The sequence below is a fragment of the Rhea americana genome, unplaced genomic scaffold (assembly GCF_003343005.1).
Source record: "Rhea americana isolate MKP2758 unplaced genomic scaffold, rheAme1 scaffold_53, whole genome shotgun sequence".
Lineage (NCBI taxonomy): Eukaryota > Metazoa > Chordata > Aves > Rheiformes > Rheidae > Rhea > Rhea americana.
This window is the reverse complement of record NW_028186679.1, coordinates 3,488,142-3,514,027: the sequence shown is the minus strand read 5'-3', so window position 1 is coordinate 3,514,027 and position 25,886 is coordinate 3,488,142. Positions and strand designations below refer to the sequence as shown.

At 36.2% G+C, this 25,886-nt stretch overlaps 1 protein-coding gene across 1 annotated transcript in view; it reads left to right on the top strand.

Moving 5' to 3' along the window:
• Positions 1-13,315: 13,315 nt before the first annotated feature.
• Positions 13,316-25,886, top strand: part of COMMD3 (COMM domain containing 3) — a 16,354-nt gene continuing 3,783 nt past the window's right edge. The window contains exon 1 of the mRNA XM_085318324.1: positions 13,316-13,353. Within this exon, the coding sequence (XP_085174450.1) occupies positions 13,316-13,353 (38 nt within the window). The remainder of the gene's footprint in view (positions 13,354-25,886) is intronic.

Below are 25,886 nucleotides of genomic sequence, written 5' to 3'. Positions count from 1 at the left end.
ATCACTAAGTTTTTAGGACAAAAGTTTACTTTTTACAGAGCTGCAAGCATCAAACTATGGAAAATACTCCAGAAGAAGGACTCAAGAGGTTGGAAGAACCAGGTATAGACAGTTTTTCTTGATCAGGTTTAAGATTTTTATTCTTTTCATTCCCCCAATAAAATGCATTTAGAGTTTTTATTATTCAGTTCTTTGTATACAGATTCACTGCTTTTTAAATACAAAGGTGGCTTACTTTTTATGACTTTATTAACTTACTATTCCTATACACCTACACAGACACACAGAAAATACAGAATATATCTTATATTTTGGGATCTATTAGCAAAGTCAAAAAAGTGCCATGACTGAAAGAATATCTCTGCAAATAGGATCAGCTTACCTTAAAAGTAAAGAACAAAACTGAACAATGGTATTCAACTGAYCTCTCTGGTTCAATTAGCTCTGGCTTGTCTTAGAACGCATGTCACACTAAAAAGGCTGTATAACTAGATGAGAAAATCCAGAAATCTTGGGCTGCTGCTAATTGCAGACTATTGGGTAACCTAAGAAGTCAAGCATTCGCTCAACCTTCATAATCACACTTACCAGAAAGGGAAATGGCATTGGCTGCCTGGTTCTGGATCATGAAATGTAGAGTTGCACTTATGTTCAAGAGACACAAAAAGTTGTTTTAGCTTGACTTGTGTCAAAATTACAGAATAGCCATCACTGTTATCACTGATTTRGAATCCAGTCTGCAGCTGTGGCAAAGGACCCAAAAAACAAATAGAGAAGACTACACTCAGAAGTGACCTTCAGATCTCACCTGACACACTATAAAGAGAATTGTATTTTGTAATTCACTGCAGTCTAGTTGCTCTGGAACAACTACTGGGAAGAGTATAATCATTATGGCAGTCACTTTAACAGCTTTCACCAAAAGATCCTTAATTTTAAGAAAGCATTAAAAAAAAAGTGAAAGGAAAATTTTACTGGTACAAGAAGTGAGTGTAACATCAATGAGAGTAAAAGTAACGGTTCTCACATAGCACACGTTTTTCTCAAGCAATTCCTTTTATCATGCTAAGAAAGGAAGAAATCTCCTGTTCCTTGCATTTTTTTTATATATATAATTGCACTTACAAAGAATGCTTAAGTGTTCTTAAAATAATAGCGAGTATCATGAGAATAAAAATGAAACTTATGCAACTGAACTTTGATGGAGTCTCTGCGGAACACAGGAATTGCCAGAGTCTCTGTTCCCAGGAGCAGCAGTCTATTTTGATGTTCTCTGAAGTCTAGGAATCAGATTCAAGCTCTAAACATATGCCCCAATTCAGGAAAGCAACCATATTCAGAGCAATATGAAAGCATRTGTTAACTTCCAACACAATCTGATTACTAACACATTATAGAAGTATTTTCTTACATGGCATAAACGTAAGAAAAAAGTGAAGGGCAAAATTTATAGCAGACTTAAAACCACAATCCTTTAAATATCTCAAGAAGAATGCAGGTTCTGTATCCTTACCACAATGTATATATCTCTGAAATATACTAGTATACTACAGAAAATATCTACTTCAGTTCCAAAAATTATTTTGTAAGTGATCACATTAATCAGCTTTACATCTGTCCAAAGGCCATAATTCACCCAGAACACCAGTGTTCTGAGAGGGAAAGAAGAACCCAGGTAAGCTCTGTGAATCCACTACAGACACTTCCGGATATGAATCTGGCATGTTCTGCCAGACAGCAATCTCAAGAAACCAGTGCTGATGGGTTTAATAGCAAAGACCATTTCCAGAAACCTCTTCTTAATCAGAAAGTGTCAAAGAGGAGACCTGCACCAAATTCAGTCATTAGTGCTCTTTTGTGGATGCATTTACAGCCTCAAAAGGTTTCTGCATTTCCTCCCAAAAGAGATCACTACAAAAGATGACACATATTATGACAAAGAACCACGGGGGACCCAAGAAATTGCAGTTCTTCCACTTACGTTTATCAGCAACCATGAGAAAGTTAGAAAAGTTCTCTAATTCTAGAATTCTATGGCCAAAATGGAGGACTTGGGAGGTTACGATCTCACATCATGAAAACAAATGAGAAACACTAAAGGCTGGCTATAGCACAATTATAACTCTTAAGTATCTCTAGTGCAAGGAAGCTTCTTCCAATGTTGTTCTCCAGTTGCCCCTTTTGATGCTGGTAAAATCATGCAGAACCCCATGACAGCACAAATTTTAGTCACCTGAACCTGAAAAAAAAAAAATCTTTTTCTTGCAGTTGTAARAGGAACAATATACAAGAGGTTTAGTTTGTTCTCTAAGAGCCTTATACAAGAGACATTCAGAACATTCTTGGTAATATGTAGCAGAAAAAAATGAAGGGATACAGCTCTCTCTTCCTCTCTCTTTCTCTCTCTCTCTCTCTCAATATCATAAGCACTCCATTTTCTTCATACGGTAATATGGACTACATCAAAAATTAAAACTGGTGCTTCTCCTAGAATTCAGTTGGAGTGAGAAAAAATCATGAGGTTTATTATTACCCCAGTTAAAAAAAGGGAAAAAGGTATCTCCATTGTTTTATGAAACTTTATGATTGCTTAGCATAGATGGGAATGTATGTGGGAGCTAGAATATTTAAAGAGAGAATCATAAAAAACAATCTTTAAGTCTGAAAATTAAATACACCTATCCTGAAAAGCATGAGACAGAGAAAGATAATACTATGGAGATTAAAAAGACAAAAAAAAAGGGGGGGGAAGAAAGGAGAGACAGACTAGGAATAAAAAAAGAGAACAAAGAGGAGTAGGAGAGAAATCATTTGTCTGGTTAAGAAACCAGACAAAATGGCTTGTTTTTCAGATGGGCCATATTCCTGCTGCTTTCAGAGATTTTACAGTGAAAAGGAACCAACATATTTTGCAGTTTCAACAGTTTGTGGTGAGACTGAAGGCAAAAGGAGGTGAAAATGCAGAGAACTGACCTCTCTCTCCAGTCACTTCTGTCCTAATGGACGGTATAATCTCCACTATGCAAAGGAACAGAGAAGGCACTTAGTGAGTTACTCACAGCTCCCTGTCCCCTCCTCCTCTTCTTGGCCCCCAGCTTCTCAGATCTTTCTATTAAACTTTTAATAGTGGGGACCCCCTCACTCAGGGCAGCACTGCAGTCATTCATTAGTGTCCACCTAGGGAACAAATAACTCTTTAGCTGCTCTGTAGGTGTCCAGCTTGCTTTGTGCCTGGAGGGGGATTTGTAATCGAAACAGGGAAGTGCAGGAGCAAAGAGAAAAAATGGGCAATAATAACTCGTGAACTCGCCTTTCATTCAGGTAACACACAAGACACATGTTAATGATTTCAGCCTAAGTACCAGGCAGAGAACTAACTGTACACTAATCAGGCAGAAATCACCTGCATGTGCCAATGTAGCCAAGCAGGGACTTCATGGAGAAGGGACCGCGAGCGGTAACTTGCTCAATCCACAGGGAATTGTTGTGTATATCTCATTGTTACTCATTTGCAAAGTCACTTTTCAGATCTCACCCAAATGATTCAGCAAGCTATGACTTTTCTCAGGTCTTGTGTTTCAACCTTTCTGCACAAGAGTATTTCTGTAACTGAGTTAAGAGAACCTATGAATACAGAGACAGACTGTTATGGGCTACATTAGGTAAGATGTTTTTCAGACACAGAGGTTTAAATTGGCAGGAATGTCAAAATAATTTTTAAATACAAATAATTAAAATATAGTCAAAAATAAATTAGTTTTACTTTCTATTCTGCCCAAAGGTATGTGGGTACAAAACCAATCAAACAATCCTTATCTAAATGCTCTTCTTCTTTTGTTTCTTTCAGCTTTTTAATGACTACTGGCCCCAAAAGGGAGAGAAAACCATTTGCTCATCTTGCCAGTATCACCAGATGAACACATCAGCTTGCAGCATGTAGTAGGTAGAAGACTGCAAGAGAAATACAAGAGAAGAAAGATCTCTTTAACAGAGAAAAGAAGACTGTAAATACCTTCGAGGACAATGTTTTCTTTTTCATCCCTAAATATTTGCAATCAATACAGCTTCCGTATTTTGCAGGCTAATCAATAATGCAGTGACARTGAAAGAGATGTGAGGGTCTTTTTAGCAGCTACAAACTGGCAAAGATGCTTTGATGGCTCCTACCAAGGATTTATCATTTCTTGGATAATCTGCAGAACACCGTGAGGCCTGAGAATTTAATACATAAAATGGCTATAGGAAGGAAACTGGACAGATGATTACATTTTATCTTAATCTTCTTATGGCATCATGTACCAAGGAAATCAAAGGTAAAACAAAAGCAAGATACTATGTCTAAAAGCACGAATACAGTGTATGAAGACTGCTGTTCGAACATTTAACAAAGCTAAGCAGGTCTGCAAGAGGTAAGATTGGGCAAGAGTGTTACAAGGATCCACAATTCTGTTCTGTTGACCTTCCTGTGAGGGACTGAAGACGAATTTTATTATTTTTTAACTATTATTATCAGGCTCTATTACAAACTATTTCAGAGAAACACACAAGCTAAATCTCTCTTCCTTTACACACAGATGCAATCTACTTATTTCAAGAAGGTCTGTGAACAAAATGAGAACAACTTGCCCCTAAGTAAAGAATCATGTAGAGTGCATGACTGGGAACAGAAGAGGTCAAATTTCTGAAGTTTAATATATTTTAGTGAAAATCCAGACCTTGGCATCTGGCTCAAGTCACCAGAACATTTACTAAGCTGTGCCATCCCTGGGAAAAGGGATCCTTCCATTCAGACCTCTCCATTGCTACACAGGACACTGCAGCTCGCACAGAGAAGAATCCTCCCAGGAAAAGGAAATACAGGCTGTGCACAACAGCATATTCTGACCATATCAAAGCTCTCCTCCTTCTCCGTAGAGGCTATGATGTAAGGTCCTAATAATTAGTTCAACAGCAGTCAGACAAGATGTAGAATCTTATCAGTTCACCCGCCCAGGAACCTTCTAGGCCTGAAAAGACTAAAATTATTCCTTACTTCTCCCTTCTCACTTTGCTTTCATTACATAAAGCCTGATCAACTTTCCTGAGGTTTGTATTGTAATTATTTACTGCCTCCAAGTAATTATTATACATATATGCAATTCCACTTTAATAAAAAGGGGTATTATTAAACACACACAACATATCCTAGTTGCTACTGAAGAGACTCCTGAGCATCCTGCATTACATGTTACAACTACGTATTTTTCAGAACACATCCAGCATTTTCATTTTTTCATACAGCCTAGCTGTAATTGTGGCATCATTAACTTTGCCTTTTTTTTTTTTTTTAACACTACATGTTAATACACTGTACATCTGCTCAATTTCCACAAGAAACTACCTAAGTGTAAATACAAAATACGAAAAACATATGATCATGTATGGCTTATCTTTAAGTGTTATATCCCTTTATAGTCTTGCCATTACAACATCTACTAGCTTTTAGAATACTATACTAACAGCATTTTAAGAATTGCTTTCGTAATTCATTCATGCATTCAGTATTTCCRGATTCTCGGATATTTAACCTTTTCTTCTTCGTAGCGTATTTCCCACACACTCCCCCAAAAAAGAGGTATACCGGAGACTATTCATGCATCTGGAAATTTTCATGTTAAATTAAAATATTCAATATAATTGTACAGTTAAAATAGTCAATTGTCAATGAAATAGTCAAGCAATCTTAAAATAGCTCATTTTCTGAATTTGCTCCATTTGTTTTTAACATACAATTTGTAAAGCTGGTTCAAAATATTGTGCCAAAAATATCTAGCCAAGGCATGACAAAATTAATGACAAAATTAACAACAAAATTATGTTTTTTTTTTAACAAATCATAGAACCTAGTTCAATGACAAATGCAGATTTATAACAAAAATGGTCTCACAAGACCACAGAACCCTTTAAAAAACAGTATTTCTGCTACCTTTAACAGGCTTTTGCAGCTTGATAAGTACAGATCATCCGTATTTCATACAGCCAATAAGCATTAAAGCCCCCCCCATATATTTATCTTAAATTACATAAATTGGAAAATTGTTCATTTCCTCTTCCTCCAGTTCTGTTTTCATGTATGATGAATTTAGGGATGTTTTGATGAAAACAGGCAAGAGATTATGCTACATATAGATAGGCCTGCTGAAAACAATTCAATGAATTAAAAATTACCACGGACTTCAAATGACCTTTTGTATAAACAACGTATCCCCATATTTTTGACATGTCTTAATGATCATTAGAATTTGGATCAATGAAAACAGCTGAAGAGTAAAATATTTAGCATTTATTTACGTTATTAACAATTTCAGTGTTCTATTTAGAGATATTTATGATYCTAGTCCTGGAAATATTACTCAAATGAACAATCATCCCTTATGGATGTATTTTAAGTAAAAGCTGCAGCACTAACTCTTTCATTCTCATATAAACACTAGATAAATAGGTAGACACAAACTGTATGGATTAGCTTAGGTAGTGGATGCCTTATTACTGGAGTCCACATGCCTGCTATCTGTACAGAGTTTACCCAGATGAGTACCACGAGGTTGAATCCAAAGCCCTGACAAGATCCAAGAGATCTACAGTATTTTTGATATAAGCATACTACAATCAGCATTACACTGTATGTACTAATTCCTCCCCGAAGACATGCACCACTATGTGCATAAATACATTTTGCAATATCATGCTTCAAATGTTAATTCTAGTAAATACAAAAATCACAGAACGGAATGTGTTACATTTGGGTTTAGCTCTATGACGAGAAGACCTATAGATAAGTCATTTCCATCCTAAGCCCAGTTTTTAACTAAAATTGACAAAGTAATTTTCAGGCTAAGAATTTTGTTCTTTATTTGTAATAGGTTTTGTTCATTTTGATATGAAATAACTGGAGAATTACAGCTGTCAATAAATATTTTCATGGCTAGCAACTTATTTAGTTTTGAAAATAAAATTCTGCAAATATTTAAAAATCTTTATGAAAGAGATATTTATATGTAACATATAAAATAAGTCTGAAGTGTCTCATATATAACATGTTTGAAATTATATGTATTTCCAGTTCATAATAGATACAACTACTGCAGTATCTTTCTCATGAGTACTTTCTTTTTAGTTCAAATACATTACAGTTTGCATACCGGGTTTTTACAGATGGCTTTTCTGAAATTTTAAGGATCCAGTCCTACAAAAAACAAGTAACTTCAATCAGAGGTATAGTCTGACTCAGCTCCAAAGCTCCTCATCTCTATAAAGCTATTCACATGTTTGCACAATCAAGTCCCAAGAAAAGACATACATATACAGAAACAAATAATATTTAGTTACCTGTTCCACAATATGGCATTTGGTATCAAACAAAGCAACGAAGGAAAGACGACTTATTCTCATGTGTAAATTGAAAATACCRTCATACCTTTTAATAGGTTTATTTTATTAATAGTATATATTTAAAGTCTTCAATACAAGTTTCTTTTGAATGATGAAGGGCTGGTAAGTTCTTAAAAGATAATAATCAGTACTGCAGCAGTTCTCTGATGGTCTGTAATTAYCCAACTGTCCACTACTTGAATGACAGCAGCAAACTACCACTCACTGTTAGTTTATTTATAACTTGTACCTTAGGTAAAAATCCATTAATTACAAGGAAAACAAATTGCTTATTCAACACACTYCCCATAAAGGTTTATTTTTTTAAAAACGTATTAGTCTAGCTGAGATATACATGACATTTCAAATGGAGGTTAAACTGAAATAAATAAATGTAATTATGTGAAAGCAAACAGGATTCGATCACATTTATTTCTGTATAGCATTACGTTTTCCTCTGGCATGTATCACAAATAAATACTGAACCACAGGAATGCCAGAAGGCTACAGATTTTAAAACTTCCTACCGACTTGAAATTCAACGATATAGCACTGTACTCTTAATTTTATACGATTTGCCTGAGGTAACATCTTGTGTAATTGTTCTCAAAATAATTACCTGTAGAACTGCTTAAACTGGAGGGATGGAAGAAGTCTTGAAGGTCACAGAGTTTCTGCTTATTAATAAAAAGCTACACAGAAGCCCCGGTACTTTTGAGTGCCGGTAGCGTCAGCCATGTCGAGGCCGAGTCGGCGGCAGGGCCGCGCCGACCGCCCCGCCGCGGGGGAGCGCCCTCGGCGCCATGCTGCGGCTGAGCCGCCTCCGCCCCTCCTGCCCGCTGCTCCTCGGCCGCCCGCCGAGCGCGCTGCCCTCCCGGCGCCGCAGCCCTTCTCGGCAGAGCCTCCCCCAGCCCGCGCWCGGAGCCCTCCCGCGCCCGCGCCCGCGCCGCGGCCCGCACCCCGCCCCCGCTGCCTCGCTTCGCGCCGCTGTGCAGCCCCGCCGCCATTTGCTCCCCCTCGGTGCTTCCCCAGCCGCCATGTAGCGGAGAGCCTGGCGCCCGCCAAGCCTTGCGGGCCGAGCCCTTCAGGGGAGGACGCTTCCCTRCTGCCCCCCGCCGCCGAGCTGTGGCCTCTGGCAGCCGCCCCTCCCGCCGCCGCCCACCCCGCCAGTGCCAAGGCCTCGAGCCGCCGAGGAGAGGAAATGGCGGCAGCTGCCACGGGCCGCTGAGGGGTCCGTGGCCGCTGTGCGGCCTGCCAGGAGGGCAGCGACCRAGCGGCGTGTGCCGAGCGCGGTGAGGGACCTGACATCGTGCGCGTGTATATGCACACGTGTGGGAATACTGCTCCTTTGTACCTTTCTTACAAAAAAAAAAMAGTTCGTGTGTGCGCAAAACTAGGCCGTTCCTGCGTAGCGCGAAAGAAAGTCGCCCTGATCTAAGGTCAGAGCACCTTCAAAAGCAATTATTAAAGCATAGGACGCACTGAAATTAATACCCCTAATCTCACAACTGTTTATAAAGGATTTAATTTTCAAAAATTGAAGTTACTTTTAAATGTTCTTGTATGCTTTTCTCATTCTGCGCTTYTTTAATTTTACTACATTTTACTACATGGCTGCATGGCAACCCTTAAATGCAGCTCTTTGAAATAAAGAAGAGGAAACAAATTAGTGTGCACAAGAAACGACCCAAAGGAGTCACTGAATTTCTGTGCAGCAGAGCACAGACCGTCTAACTCTAATCCTGCTTCCAACAGCAACAAAAGCGGGGTGCCACAGATCTCAATGGCAGCAAGGTTTCATAAACCAGTTACATAGTGTTGTACAGATTCTGGGACAAAATGAGCTCATTGCACTCAGCAGATTTTTTTTTTTTTAAGTTCTGTTGTGCCAAACCATTTCAGCTTTGTTTTTTATTTATTTTTTGCTGTAGCACAGGTCTTCTAGAGCTTACTTAAAATAACATATATGTTTGAAATACAAAATGAGGCTTCGTACTGCCAATTTTACACCCTACTGATTTCAGTTAGCCTATCCAAGGATCAAAAATGAACATTATTAATATCTAACCAACACTATTAAAATACACAGCCAAAAAACTAATCACCAATGTGTTGACCAATGAGTAGTCTTGTTCATGCTTATTTGAAATAATGTAAGTTAGGAGTAATTACAAAAGGAACAAATTTTCTTTAAGCAAGCCAATACAGGGACATGGACTGCTTACGTCATCTTTAGGGAAGCATTGACCTTTCTTCCTGCTTTGGTATGAAAATGTGGGCATCAGCACAACCCCATCTGGGATGTTACCCAGAGGGATGCCAGCAGCAGTCTCCTGCAAGATGGGCTCTTCTGTGCATTTGTGGCAGCATCTTGCATATAGTCTAGTCACAGTCACAGTTTGGCCATATAATCCATTAACCCAAACAGAGATCAATTCCCGGTAGAAGTCTATCCCATTTTTTACAAATGCCTTTGTTGCTAGCATTGTAAATCTAGCAATAAACTGTTGGGAAACTTTATCCTCTCTCACATTTAAAAGAGCTTTGCAGAAAATGGATATTGGGGGATAGAGAGACACAGGGACATCTGTCTCCAAATAGTTCAGGTTGAGCTTTTCTACCTGGAACTAAGAATGTATTTTGTACTTCTGAATATTTATATAAATTGTATTTTTATAATGTTATTTTTACCATTATTTCTATTCCCTATCGTTTCGGATGGTCACTTCCAAAAAAAATTCATGAAGGAATATCTTTGACATAGTTACATGTTATCATCAAACATCMATATTTATAACTCTCCGTTTCTTTGAATGCTCCACATAAATAGATGCTCAGTGCTTGTCATGTTGCATGTCTTGCAGTCAGCAAGAACAAAAGAAAAACTACAAAGCAACAATACCCAAAATAATTTTTAAAATCGAAGCTGGAAACATACAAGATAAATGAACAGTCATTCATTGGTAAGAACAACAAATGTGAAGGCAAGGAGCGTGAGCTATGTTTTGCTTTCCTTACATTTATAAAGCAGTATGATTAATGTCATGTCAATGGKGAGAAAAGGATTTAAATCTAATGTTCTTTTTGTAAGTATATTTTATATAGACAGACTAATTCAAAACGAGTCATCTTTATAGTAAAGTTCTAATATGCAGCAGCTCTAGCCTTTCTTTTCTCTAGTCACATGAACCTGGTCAGGGTTACAGTTATATGTGCCTGTCATGGCACAAGGWTCACTATCTACTAATACCAGTGGCTGCTGTTACAATATTCAAGCATCCAAAGTTGCAGATCGGAAGTTGAACGTTTTGAGACATTTATGAGTGAGAACAGAGGTTTCTAATTTGAAACATATCTGACCTTAATAGAGCATTTGGGAGTTCAGACTACTCTTATGTATTTGTCTAGTRCTAAAAGCTTACAATACTCCCTTACCTTCCTGTTACAGAATGATAGATTGATTTAGCTTGTCTGTAAATTTTAAAGATAGATAAAGAYAGATTAAAGAATAGCTAGATCTCTGATAAAAGCAAAATTTCATGACTATTTGAACTGGTACMATGCAAAAGTCTTCCTTAATGCAAAAGCAGAATGAAAAGAACCTGTATCTAAACCCCTAATTCCAGTCATAAATTAGCATTTTTACATGTGTGTATTTACTCAGAAAGCACTGTAAGTCCGAATGGTTCTATACTTGTCAAACTTGTAACTTTGTTTATATAAAATAATCTTTTACATAAGGACACCAGAAAAATCTSTCTTAATCAAAGATAGATTTACAGCCATACTGTCCATTCATTCAGACTGTAACAAAACACATCAAAATGTAGCTACAGCATTATTATAAGACTTGCATACACATTTGCCTTCTTTATGTATGATGTAATCATGAAAAACCATCATCTGCTGCTCCCATTGAAATCAGTGACACATTCTCATTTACATCACTCGTAATTGGACCAGACCTCTTAATTATATAAGAGATAYAAAATACAGTGTCCAACTTTTGAAAAATCCTTAGAAATAGTTATCATATACATGACTAACTCTGAATTCCATGAGGCATATTACTTTTTTCTGCATAATTAACCGTCAGATTAGAAAAGAACTTATAAATTGTGAACATACACAGGATTATTTAATCCATAATTAATGTTTAAACTGAAAGAATACAACTCAGAAACCTGGAGTATCTAGCAATTTTTATCAGTAAATTACTTACTAAATGGCAGAATTAAATAGAAATGGAAGACCGACATGCTGCRATATATCCCATTTTCTCTAGTGGGTGGTAATATCTTGCTGATGAGCAGTATTTGGAGCAAAATATAGGTGCAGTCTCTCTGAAGCCAAAACTGAAGTCAACCTACAATAATATAATTATAAAAAACAGTTTGGCCAAATGCAATCRAATCTTCAACCTTTATCCAGAAAAAATATCCATGATACACATGATGATGCTGCCTAAAGCTCTTAGTCTTAACATTTCATCAGCCCTTTTAATAGAAGCAATATTAATAAATTAACTGACAAGGAAACATTGAGGAAAAAACATATTTTTCATAATATGCAAGAGTTTAATACATATAGCATAGTTAGCTAGTTATGTTTTTGTGTCAGTATCAATGCATTATAGAAGGTAAAGTCAAGAGYAACTTGAATTCCGTATATGGATTCTACTTCTATAAAAAGTCACAATTTATTCAAAGTATAAAAAACAACAATATAATTTTAGTGAGATAGAATATTGCAATAACTCAATAAAATTAATGCCATGAGCAATTTTTCCTCTCATTTTGACTGCAGTAGTCAACAAAATAAATGAAGAAAAACAAAACAGAATTGGTGCGAAGGCCTAGAGAGTAACTCCCATTTTTAAAACTATTAATTTTGTGGTTGGTGTCAAAAGCAATGACAGTAAGCACTGAATAAATACAAAACTTCTTCAGGATTGCTATTTTTTTTTTCAAGATGAAAAATGCACTGGCTTGGAATGTTTATTCGAACCAGCTGTATGGTATTGCTATAGAGAGTCAGGAAGTTAATATATTCTTTCGAAGTCCAGTATCATAATAAGTTATTCTAACAGCCATACATAATGAACAGAGGACACACAATGTAATTTGGCTGCGCAAGTGCAGACACTGCATATCCGCTCCTAAATTCAAGATACATGGCAACTATAGGCTATCAGCCCTGGGTCCTGCTGATAAGTAGAAGAGTAGGGGGTAGAAAATGGCAGAACTTAAATCAATTTTGACGTTTACTAGTACRTGTGAGGGGACTGATCCTCTCTAAAATCAATGGGATGAAGTCCCTCATGGGACAGGATCAGGCTCACTATGTGCTACACTTCTTTTAACTCATTACAGTGTTTTATTCTGGGCATTTGTCCCCTGCATTTTATGCAACCACGACCGAAGCCCTTACTGATATAATGCTGGCGATACAGCAAGGTGTTGTGATATGAAGCACTAGAAAATCAAAGAAATCTCTATTTTGACAGAAATTTCCATGACAAGCTAATGTGGAGGGCTGCGGGGTAGGAAGGGATTCCCCTTAGACATTCTGGTTAAGAATGGCCATGAAATCTGTTTATAGTCTGAATCTCTCTCGTAAAACCATTAACGGTGAAATCCTTCATACCACTACAATCAATCTCTCTGTAACTGTTTAATAGCTATGCTGAGGCAAATCAAATTGTTCTCATAATCAAGGATAAAATACAACACGTTTTGCAATCTATCAAGTAGAAGACCACTTACTGGTACTATTAGTATCTAAAAATGAACTGCCATGCTTCAGTAATATTAATTTTATGATCCGATGTTTAAAGCAAATTAATTTGACGTTAGTGCTGAATTTCAAGGCTAGATGTGTATTCTTACRGAAAGATAATGCCGGAATGTTAGTTATGATGCTGCAACATGTAGRCATAGCAGGGTAAGTTAAAGTTACCATAACAGATGTTTTTTGATTTTAAGACTGCGTTCCCTTACTCTGGCTAATGTTGTCACAATCTTCTCGTTGCCAAAATATGGATTATTGTTATCAGCCATATCCTATCATCCTTAGGCATCTTTCCCAAAAAGGCAAAGAGTTTTTTTTTTTTTTTTTGAGTGACAGATGTAAAATAGTGACAGATGCAGAATTCACTGTTATTTATCTGCTCTTTGCCATGTAAAGTACATTGTAGAACAATTATGGAACTTCTTTCTAAATAAAGACAAAAGCCTYCTCCAAAATACTACTTTTTCCTACCTTTTTCATCTTCATAGAGCAGTATAGACATCAACAAYCAGCTGAAATCTAAGAATGAATAAAGATTTTGTCTGAATTTATTTATACCTTAGAATGTCTTACACTTTAAACTAGTGCACTTTACTATCTTTAAATTATATAAACAGTTTATTTTCTAAGATGTTAAAACGAGCTATAACATAGCTTTGTTAATTTAAATAGTCTATCTGTTAAATATATAAAAATACAAAATGAAGTAATTTGCTAGTCAAATTGGCACAGCTGCATAAATCCCAAGTGGCTTTACCAGTTTGCGCTAAAAGATATTTTGGCCCATAATATTAGACTAATACATTTTCCATAAATAATAGATTAGGTGAACAAGTACTCGGGTATGTGCTTACATTTTTAAACAAGTATTATCTACCTGATATGACAACTTTTTTTAAGTTAATCAGATATTTTACTGCTCTCACAGACTATTTTAAAACTGTACTAAATAACACTCTTTCGGGGGCAGTACAAGATATTCTAAATTCTGCCCATATTTTTCTAAGTACTGTAATGTAATGATAATGTATACTGTAACAGCTCTACAATTAGATTAGATTACTATCATAAAATGCATGTTTGACTCTCCTTCTGTACGCAAAATCCTCATGGCATTATTCCAGCAGCAAATGGCGCTGTGATTCCAATGATGTGACTGGACGGGGCCGAAGCACAAAGATGGACCCTACTCGCCTCCGTGCCTGCCCAGCACGGCCAGCACAACCCTCTCAGCCTAAGGAGCTCAGTGACTTTGGTGGCATGAGCAGCTTGTAATATTGGGAAGTTCCAATGTACAAGTAGTAAAACTTAGGGGTTACTCAACCCCAGCAGTTTCTTTACAGCTATATTCAAGAAATTCTGGACTTTCTGCTAAATGATGGGCTCCAGCGTACTCTGTCCCAAGAGATGCAGGGGAAAACAGACCAACCTCACTGTTAACAGCTTATTTGCACTTAGGATCAGGCCAGGGGCTGGGAAATGAAGGCCGCTGTGAAACAGGGCAGAGGAGAGTGGTTTCTGCCTGTTCTCGTTAATACTGGGAGAACTCCGCAGATGAATGTACTTTTTAGCATACAGCAYGAGAGAGAAAATCCTGCCATAGAACCTCCCAGGGTTTCCAGACTCTCAAATGGGCTTTGCCTCAGAGAGGATGCCTTGACAGGAACAGATGTGATAACAAATGACCTTTAMAATTGCACCCTGAGAGCTGTTGACTATTTCCTAAAAGCTGTTCATCCTCCTAGCTCCTGATTTCAGTTTGGAAACCTTGAGATCCTGGYATACAACTAAAATGGGTCAAAACCAGTCAAAAAGATTGGTAGAAAGTAAAACTTAGTGCCAAAAGAAAAAGGGGTTTAAAAAAAATGCAAACATGTTTTAGGAGTCTTTCTTTTCATTTAAATATAAAAATCAGAAATCTAAATGCAATACCAAAACTGAGTATTATACTATCTTCATCCAAAATTCAGGAAAAAACTTCTGAGATAAACTAAAGACTATCAAACAATAATACAAATAAACTTAAGTTCCAAGCCAATTAGTCTTTATTCCAATCTAAATTAAATCAAATGTATAATTTTAAATAACATAATATTTGCACATTCCTATTAGTGTACTCAGATTTGTCGTGCAACATGACAAAATAAAGAGACTCCTTCCAAATTATGGCTGAATTCCAATGGTAATTGGAACACACATGAAGCAGGACACCTAGGGAAATGCAGAGCAGAGGCTGTGGGTGCACACGTGTGGCTGCGAGCATGAAGGAAGGTAGGAGATTGTTTATTTGTTCCTCTTGGACTTCATCAACTACAAGGAAAACTTTTTCAGAGCTGGCTTCTTGTAAAGCTCCTTGAAATCAAGACTATGACCATATCCCATGACTAGCATGGAGTGAAAGTCACATTTCCCCCATATGCTCACTTAGGTTTATGTTGATGACTTCAGGCTGTCTCAACTAAGTCTTCTCAAAAAAAAAAAAAAAAGCCTGAAAGAATAACAGCGTACTCGCTGGCATTCCATTTTTAAGGCAAGGTTGGAAAAAAACCTGGCTTTGTTAATACAATGATGTGCTACATCTCATTCATTGCCTGTGAGAGACAGAGAAGAGAAAAAGGGGAGGGGAAAGCAGGAGACAGAATAAGACAGAAAGCAGAAGCAGAAACAAAGATGCAGTATCTGGAGACAGAAAATGAAAGGAGGGATGACATTGGGGAATGTCCAAAACATGCCTCTTCCTACATTTGGTAAAACTAAATACACAAACCATCTAAAAAGCTGAAAGAAAAAGCACAGACAGATGCATTTGATTTTTTCCATTCGAGCAATTAGATGATTTGCTCTATGATTTTTTCCCTATCAATTCCCGTCCTTCCCCTGCCATGCCATCTCTACTATCGTCTTTTCTCTGTCTCCTTCCATACTCTTTTGTTCCTTCCTCTTTGCTTCTCTACTCTCTTCCTCTTCTTTTCTTCTCTTGTTCTCCCTTGTCTTTTTTTCCCCTATTCTTGCTCTCCCATGTGTTCCCTGAACACATGAAGAACATGAGCACAAATAGTGGAAAAGCATTTTTTCTCTGATGTTCCTTTTCTATCCCCATGTGTTTTTGACTGCTGTAGCTCCGTTAGGTTTAAAATACACATGGGGAAGCCACTTGTACTCCCATGTGTTTTAGAACCAGCTACAGTAGCACACTGCAGGAAAAACATGTGGGAAGGGAATGTGTCGGAAAAGTTACTTGTACTCCCTCCAACACGTGGGCCACATTTAACAAGGTCAAGGGACAAGTGTGGCTCACAGGCATTAGTTTGACCGGTACTATAAAAAGGATCACGCATTCTTCTTTCTTTTACCTACACACACTGTGCAGTTAATCACTCACCAAAATACAGCTTATGGAGTTTTAAGTGAACTACTTTTATATTTAGACTAGATGACCGGCTTGTCATGTTTTAGGAACAGATTATTAGATTTTTTTCCCTCTGATTTGAAAATTCCAGATAATGAAGGATATAAATGTAATAAGAGGAAATCCTTTATTTTATTTTATTTTATTTTATTTTATTTTATTTTATTTTATTTTATTTTATTTTATTTTATTTCCCCCCTTCATCTTTCATCCTGTGTGAGGGCATCACATGTGTCGTTTTTGACCAGCCAAGTGGATGCCCATTAAAACGGTTATGTTTCTAAGACAGATTCTTTCAGTGGAGTATCCCTTCTGAAATTTTCTGCTGTGAGACCAAATTCACACAAAATATCTGTGAACTGTTGCTTCATGTTATACACATTTTGACACCTTTCAGCTGCCTTTCACAGCTTTTCAAAGCACCTGTTCCAATACAACCTGTCTTTTTGGCAGCAGACAATACCAGTAAGACCCTGATTTTCTTTCCTCCTTCACATAACTACGTTCCTGTCAAAAATATAATRAGGTGAAAGGAGGCAAATGGTGCACAGTTCTCCTAGACACTGGACCACGCTTTCTGCAGAAGAAATTATATTCACATTGTTCCGGAGACCGACTAAGCTGCTCTTGCCTGTCACTCATCTCCTAGGGGAAAGGTCCAGCTAACTTCCAAGTGGGTCGTTTGCCATGTGAACAGATGGGCATAAGAATCAACAGCCAAGAAATGATGGATCAAATTTTGAAATTTGTTGCTCACTCTTCACTCCAGTAGTCCCTAATTGGCCTCAATGGAACTTTATCTCTGTAAAAATGGTATAATGGCAACAACATTTGACTGTACAAATACATATCGCATATAGGTGCTGCAAGCAGAACTCCTGACTGACAGAATCAGAAAGACCCGACAGTGAGTATCTTACAAGCTCACGCAGCTCTCTGAGGTTAACATGCTGTTAAGGGAGGATACAGTGGAATTCAAGGGCAGTATCTAAGATACATTTTGAACAGTGGTCTAAGATAAAGTCTTTTGTCTAAAAAGATCCTCTTAACAAATAACATGTAAACAAAGAACCAGTGCACTTATGATTTATAATAAGCATACAATAAGAGGAAGCAAGATAAGTTTTTCCATGATGTGCTGATTCTAATGTATTGTTTAAAACTGTTTTATCATATATATAACAAATCTTACTTATGATTTAACATATGCAAATTGACAAATGTTAAATACTATTTAACTGGTTCTTATAAAATAGGAAGACAAACTTTTTTTTTAGAAGAAGAACATTGATTCTTAGGTTTCTAAGTAGTGTATGCTATGGCAGCATATATTCATCTCAAAATCCTATGAACTCAATAAAAATATAGAATGTGAAAACAGTGTAGATTTATCCTTGCATCTCATTGATGCACTCATTTAGTTCTTTTTTGTTATTCTCAGCACTTTGAATTATTATCAAAGAAAAAGTGTTCACTTTACTTCCAGAATTTAGGACCCTTTGTAAATACAGGAGAGCTTTGTAAATTTTACTCTAAGTTTCTGTTAGCATTTCTACTGTATCAACATTGTCTTATATTAACTAATTCCGGCAGCTGCAAGCCAGGATCTTAACATTTTTGTTTAACGGGAATCTCTTGTCTTATGTCTCTTTTCAGTATACATTTTGATAGGTTACTGACACATTTGCAAAAATTATTTCARGAAGAGCTGAAGAGTTCTATGAGTGTATCAGTAACAACTGGTGATGATATATAGTGTTAAAATGTAACCTCTGAAAATACATTGTATTTTTTATAAAATGATACATACAATAAAAGGWGATAAACTACTTTCATAAGAAGCTACACAACTGTATTTCATTAATTGTCTCAGGAAAGAAAGCAATTTCCCAGGGTCTCTTCCAATTTTTTTCTATCACCTAAGGCCCAGTGCTATTTGGTACAGACAGATTAGGGTAGCTGATGATTCCTATTGATTTAAATGTCRTGCTAGGAAGCCTAAATCCCCAAGAGCAATAGAATCTCCCCTATCACTATCCTACTGCTTATTGACCTAATTCACTAACCAACCATCGCGGCTTTCTCTCACAACAAATAAATCTTGCATGAAACACACAGTACATGGACRCTTGTAGTTTTCAGTCATGTTCCCAACGTAATAAATTTAAGGTCACCGGAGCATTCCTCTTTGTTTCGCAACATTGGCCGTGTCATTCGCCGTTAAAAAGCRGGCAAGAAATCACAACCGTATTTTTACGTCAAAACTATTTCTGCGCTCTGAACTACACTTGATGTTGTATAAACAGTGCACACGACTGAGCGTGTGTAAAACTCCGTCTGTTTCAACGCTGCGATTTGCCCGTGAGTCGCTGTTAGCGCTGCTCCTGAGCGGTTCTGCCGGTTACGGTGTTATACCCACCAGTTGAGATACTACAGATACTAGATGTTCACTCGTCAAAATTCTAATAATTAGTGAAATTCCCTTTCATTACTTGAGGGAAACAAATAAAGAATGAAGTTGGGTTTGCTTTCTAATTCTGTTTCTCATAAGGCAATATTTTAAATTAAGCCTTTTAATTTGGACATCGTAGATACTTGCATCTGGGGTTAACTCTCAGTGATTTGACTGGGTCAACTAATACTTCTGTTTGTTTGTAAAAGGCAGGCACATAAACTTAGTGGCACTGCAAAATGTGTGGGTCACTAGATATGAAATGTTCTAAAAGAGAACACAAAAATATAATACACTTTTTAACAAAGCTATGTACTACTTTGCTAGACAGAATTGTTTCAGAGAACAGGCCTAATTCTGCTCCCAGAAAAGTCAATTAGAAGAACAGAAAGGTCCTAAATTGCTAGTTCCTTATCAATAACAAGTTAAGCTTTTATCAATGTAATTATAAGCAGTTTTAAAAGTGATAAATACTAATTTATGATCGTTGATAATATCAAACTAAAATAATTTGTAACCATACATAACTGTGCCAGATCTTTATCACATTATAAAGGTTAACATAAGTGTTACAAGAAACATCAATGAGCTACGCAAACTATGTTTGCTTCTGGTTAGATAAATATGCTTTGTAGCAGTTGATACTCCCTCTAGATAATGGATGTGGGCCAGATTCTCTGCTGATACAAAACGGTATAAGAAACTTGAAAGGAGATACACTGATTTACATGAGCTGCAGATCTAGCCCTAATATTTTTAGATGCAATAAACCATCTTATATAACACTATTTCCCAAATATTACTCACCCATCCCTTATGATTGCTAAAAGGAAACTGTGATTGCCAAGGTCTACAGGATTTTATTTATCAAAACTTCTTTTAAGGCATCTATCATTTTGTCATGCAAGCCTTGCTATAACAGCAGAATCAAGCATTTCCTTAGAATAGCAGGATTAATTCTAACAACAACAAAACATACTACTTAGTGCTCTCTCTTGATACAGTATTTGTTACATCTTTAATAGAAAACTGCACATTTTCTTACTAGATTTATATACTTTTTCTGCCTAATACTGCTGAACCATACAAATGGAATTAAAAGTGTTATACCATTCATCTCTTTAAATACTGGATTACTGCTAATTCATTCTGTTTATATTTTTGTATTTATCTACCTTGAGAAGGGACTAACTAAATGGAGAGCTAAGGAAAACATGTTTCTATTTTTTACATAAACACAAAATTATTTTATCAGCTAGATCCTATGCTAAATAACATTTTAGTGTCCTGACATTAAACATCTGGACACAAATAATACCTTAAAAAAAAAGGCTAATTTTCCTTTGAGGTTTGTCTGTTTTTACTTACATTTGCTAGATGTCGGCTTATAATAATTACTCTTCTATACACATCTCTAGCACTAATGTGACAGACTGTGAATGCTGCTTGACAATAGCGTATAATATCCCCCATACAAGCTTCCAGTAGTGAGACTATAGTCTTTCCACTAAGTGTTTGAACATGTAAAAAAGTCTTACTTAAAACACTGTCAAGTTTCAGATGTATTTGGCTTACACTTTAAAAGCATGTAGAGATTAGATATTTCTCAATAAATCTTTTTAAAAAAGGCTAAATATAAAGGAACTATGAGTACTGCATGATGCTTGCATCTGTGTGCTGCCTGGATAGTGTGAAAACGCTACCTACAACTCTGAAATATCTGTAAATTATGTTAGATGATCTGAAGGGCAGCAAAAACACCAGTCTAAAATGTACTGCAAATAAAGTTGCTTACAAAGAGAGAATACAGATGTAATAATTAAAAAAGCATTTCATAGTATATTTTCTTTTTTTTTTTGTGAGTATGATAAACAATATTCATCTGTGACACAGGACTAGCCATTGAAGTACCTCAGTAGTTCTGCTGAAGCAGTGGGAATCTTTTTGTATTTCTCCATTCACCATTAAAGGTGTGCATCTTTTATGTAGGCCTCATTTATAATTCTCCACAAATTTAGTCAAAGACACTAGAGTTTTATCTTAAAGAGCAAATATATTATGAACTATATAGTTTTATTTCCCTATCAGAGACTGAAATGAAGTGATTGAAAATACAGTAAATACAGTAGTTTCACTTAATTTGTAGGATCTAAAATGTGTTAAAACTCACAAAAAGACAAAACTATCTAAGGGGATGTATTATGTAGTACATCACAACAAAGCTTGCTTATGTGCCTATTTATTACTAATTTTTTTGCAGCCTTAGACATAAAGCTGTACAAATTCTCAGTAGGGCTTTATTTGGCATATAAGGTATAAATACAAATACATTTAAAGACAGTTTTGATTTAAAATGATCTTTTCTCAGTAAAATGAAAGAAAAATTAACTTTTTAAGGAATATAAGATTTTCTAGTATTGTTACAAATCAGAGAAGCTGTGATATTTTAAACAAGTTCTTCTCTGCTTGCCTTAGAATCAATCTCACCTCAGTACTTAAATAAAAATGAAAAAATAATAGTTTAAAAGTGTATAATTTAAAAGTGATAAGCTTTTAAAAAAAGGTATTTATAGCTTAAGAATATATGCCTGTTTTAATGTATGAAGGGAAAACCAAAAGATTTTAAGTTTTGACAAATAGAAGGTAAAAACAAATCAGAACAAAGCTAATCAAAATGTTAATAAGTAACTCCTTATTGCTTTTTTTTAGATTAATATAACTTAATTCCAAAAATACTACCTACCCTGCAAATATGTTTTCAGGTTAAACTTGGAATAAAAATGTTAAATACCTCATCAAAAGTATATTCAGCTACCATAGTTTTTATGTTAATTAAAAGACCAAATGCTTTCACATACTTATTTAAAAAGTTAATCTGCTGATCTATTAATCAGTATTATGTGTGTGTAAAGGAAGTATGTTTTTCTGAAATAAACATTATCCATAGCCAAACAATGTGTTTATTGGAATTAAAAATTCATACTTCCAGGTTTTTTTTGTAAGTGTGATTTTTAATATGTGACAAGTGCTGCACTTTCACCAGATATGAGGACTGTCTACAAGAATCATGCTAAGTTAATAATCCATGCATGGCTTGGTTCAAGGCAGTATTTTTTTTGCTGTATTTCATTTTTGGTGCTAGTGACAGGAGAAAAATCTTCAGCCATTTGGGTTTACGTACTCTTGTTCTTTGATGTCAGTGACTGAAGCATTGAGTGTCAAGGGTTTTTCTCAGATAGGAATCAAGTAAGAAATAAATTTTGTTGTAAATAGTTACTTATTGTTTAGTGTTCTTACCTGTTTCAAAGATTTTTTAGTAAAATGTACTTTATAATAAAGAAGGCTTGCTATTTACTTAAAAGAAAGACTCCAGGGGCATTCCATTAACCTGTGGATGAAACTCTTATTGAAGTCAATAATAATTTTGCATAAAATCAATGCTAGAAAACTCATCTTAGGCTATTATCTGCTAACCCAGTGGAGAACAATACATAGAAGACAAAATGCTATTCTGAGGCATTTCAGAGTACTTATTTCTACTCTTAAATTTTATGCATTAATGCTCTGGACATGCTAAGTGATTTGCCCCTGCATTTTGAATGGTGTTGCATTATTTTGTTTTGACAAAGCATATGCTGTTAAAAAATGCTAGCCTGAGTGGGCTGCAGTAGTTCATTTCACTGATTAATTAATATTCAAATGATAATGCATTTCTTCTGTGCTTTCTTTCTTCAATATATAGTTTAGCTTCTTCTTGGAAAATATAATGAAAGGCGTGTGTGCACTATGCCCAAGCAGTGAAACAAAATTAAGATCAATTTAACAATCTGAAAAACAATCTCGCYTCCTTTTTTTTKGGGGGGGGGAGGAGAGAGAGAGGGGAGGGGGGAAAAGAAAAAAAAGAAAAAAAAAGTCAGGCTGACAGGCCGGGCAGGTAAACTGAATACATAAATTTTGTAATGAAAATTACTAAAGGACTTAAAAGAAACATGTAACCTTGCATTGAATCATTAGCGGTTGTTTAAATCTATCTTTAAGATAGATTTAAATTTATAGATTTCAAAATGCTATAAAAATGGAGGGAATTTTAAAGATTAAATTTCTGTAACATGCATATCTGTATGCCGTATCTGTACATTTCTAACTTTCTTAAAATAACTATTCTTTTTTATAGCTGTGGTCTCTTTACGTTTGTAATTCTGCAGTTCAGAGTTTCGTCCTCTCCTCCATTTTATGTTTTTCTTCTCCTCCTCCATTTTATGCGCTCTTGCCTTATGTATACTGTCTATATTGTACAATTATATAAAAATATAGCCTATTTTGTCGACCCACCTTTCTGCTGTAATGCCTTTCTCATTTCTGGCAAAATTAAAATTACCAGGAATTCTGTTGCCCATAGCTCTGAAGCTCAGAGTTCACCAATTCAGTGCTATTAATTTTTATGCCAAAGTATCAGATCAGGAGTATTACTTCAGAACACACAGCAACAATCTACATGTTCTTTCTTCATCAAATCATGAGGCCTAATATACAGTGTATTAGGATTAAAGGCCTGATCCTGCAGTTAGGGCATTTTTTTAAAAAACTTCAAAGTAAAAAAGAATACAAACTCCTAAGCATACAAAAACTCCTGTTTTTACAACAGAGTTACCAGACAACCCAGAGCGTCAGGAAATTCAGAAGTCACAACGACCTGATTACCCAGGTACTGCATCAGAACTGAAGAGTGATCTTATACTGCCATGTAGACAGTTGCTCTTACTTATAACAATTACAATACCACAAAAAGAGAAGAATAAAAAATTCCAGTGATGAACTCACATGGTTCAAATATTGATAAAACATGATCTTATTACTCCTACTGGGACAACATTTTAACTGGTTTCAACAGCAGGACTCAGCTCTTAGATGACTGTTTATAATTAGTCAGAAATATGAATATAAACACCAGTACAAAACTCCTAACAGCTTTTCAATTAAATCTGCTACCAGTCAATTACCTTGAATAGCTCAGATAAAATGAAAATTGTAAATTCAAAGCTCTTTTCTAGTCAGGAGTCCAGTCCTCTGACAGCACTGTCCACCTACAAATGGACTGCAGCATAGATTAGCAGATGATCAAAGCAGCAGACTAGAGTCATTATTTTTTAATTAAATGACGATGGAATATCTCACCTATTCTTATTACCAATACTATTTAAGACAAATAACATTAGAAATAAAGAGGAAAAACACTCCTCTCTGTTTTTCTATTATTTTACATACTTGGAAATGTAATTATGAAGTCAGCTGTTTCAGGTCTGTCTTGTGTTTTTTGAATATATATTACTTCTGAATATACATTAACTTCTTCTGATATACATCTTTTATAGAAAAAAGGAGCGTATTTTTAACATTATATACATGTGGTTTCATCACAAAAACTCAAAGGGGCCTTCAGCTTTTACAGTCTTTTTGAAGCAGATTTCAATATAGAGTTTACCTTTATGAAATGTTCTGCAGAAAACTTAGTTCAGTGAAGGCTAAATTATATATTAATGCTGTTGTCCATTGAGAAATACAAGGCACAAAGGAAAATATGATTTTCCTTTCTAAACCATTTTGTACACTTCAAGTTGGTTTTATTCAAGGGTTTTATACATCGCAATTCATGTTATTTCATAAGGCCTTTACCTAAATGTTATTAGATCAATCACCTAATTTGATCCATAGCTGATCCATGCCATTTCATTGTTTACATGTAAAATATTAAATTAAAAATGTTTTATGACAATATTTAAATACATAAATGAATATTAACAAAAAATGCCTCACATCAGGAATTTGATAGCTTAACACATAAATGTCTTTAGAAAACTCTGTATGTCTTTACTAAAATCACCAGTAAAGACTCATCAAGTAAAGACTTATCTCTCAGTCCACACCAATATCTGTATGTCAGAATGTGCAATGCCTTTACCAAAATGATATGGAAGTCTTAATTAAAGAATTATCTTGAGTCTGTGCTCCCATGTCAGTTAGGCATAGCTATGGCAAAAAAATTAAACAAAATACCATTAAATACATACATCTACTGGCAGACATATCTAAAAAAACCCCAGCTTACTGGCAAACTGATACAATTGTATTCATGGCTTTCTGACTTAATAGACAGTAGGTCTACTACTTAAGAAACAGCTTTATTTGGTCGACTCTTGCTTAAGTTGAAAAGCATCACGTGTCTTTAACAAGAAACATAAGCACTGCTGAGAATTACTGAGAAATAAAGTACTGATGAGTTAAAGGAATATGCTGTAACAAATCCTTCTCTTTACTGTAATACGAGCCAAATCCTTCATAAAATTAAGTCAGAAACAATATCGTCTCTGACTTAAAAAAAAAAAAAAAAAAAAAGGCGACGGACGGGAGAGCCTTCAGCAGTGCATGCACAATGTGCTTTTCCGTAGGTACGTGAACATTGTTCCACAATCCTTAAAAACTCTGTGAAACCATACGGGGGTGCCAATTTGTGACCATGCGGAAATAACACCTATGAATGCCTGAAAACGCCTTCTTTCAGCGTTTTGTTTTTGAAAACAGAAAGGCGCAAAATGCTTGCGCGGGGCAGTAACCGGGCTGCTGCAACCGGCGCAGCGCGGGGGAAACGCGCGGCTCCGCGGAGCCTTTCGGGCTCTCCCGGGCGCAGCGCGGCCGGCGCCGGCTGCCCGCGCGCGGGGGGCGGCGGCGGCCGCACCGACCCCCCCCAGCTCTCCGCGGGGGCTGGGAGGATTTTCGCGTTCCCCCCACGCGCGCGCGGGGCGGCGCGTGTCCGTGTCCGTGTGGTGG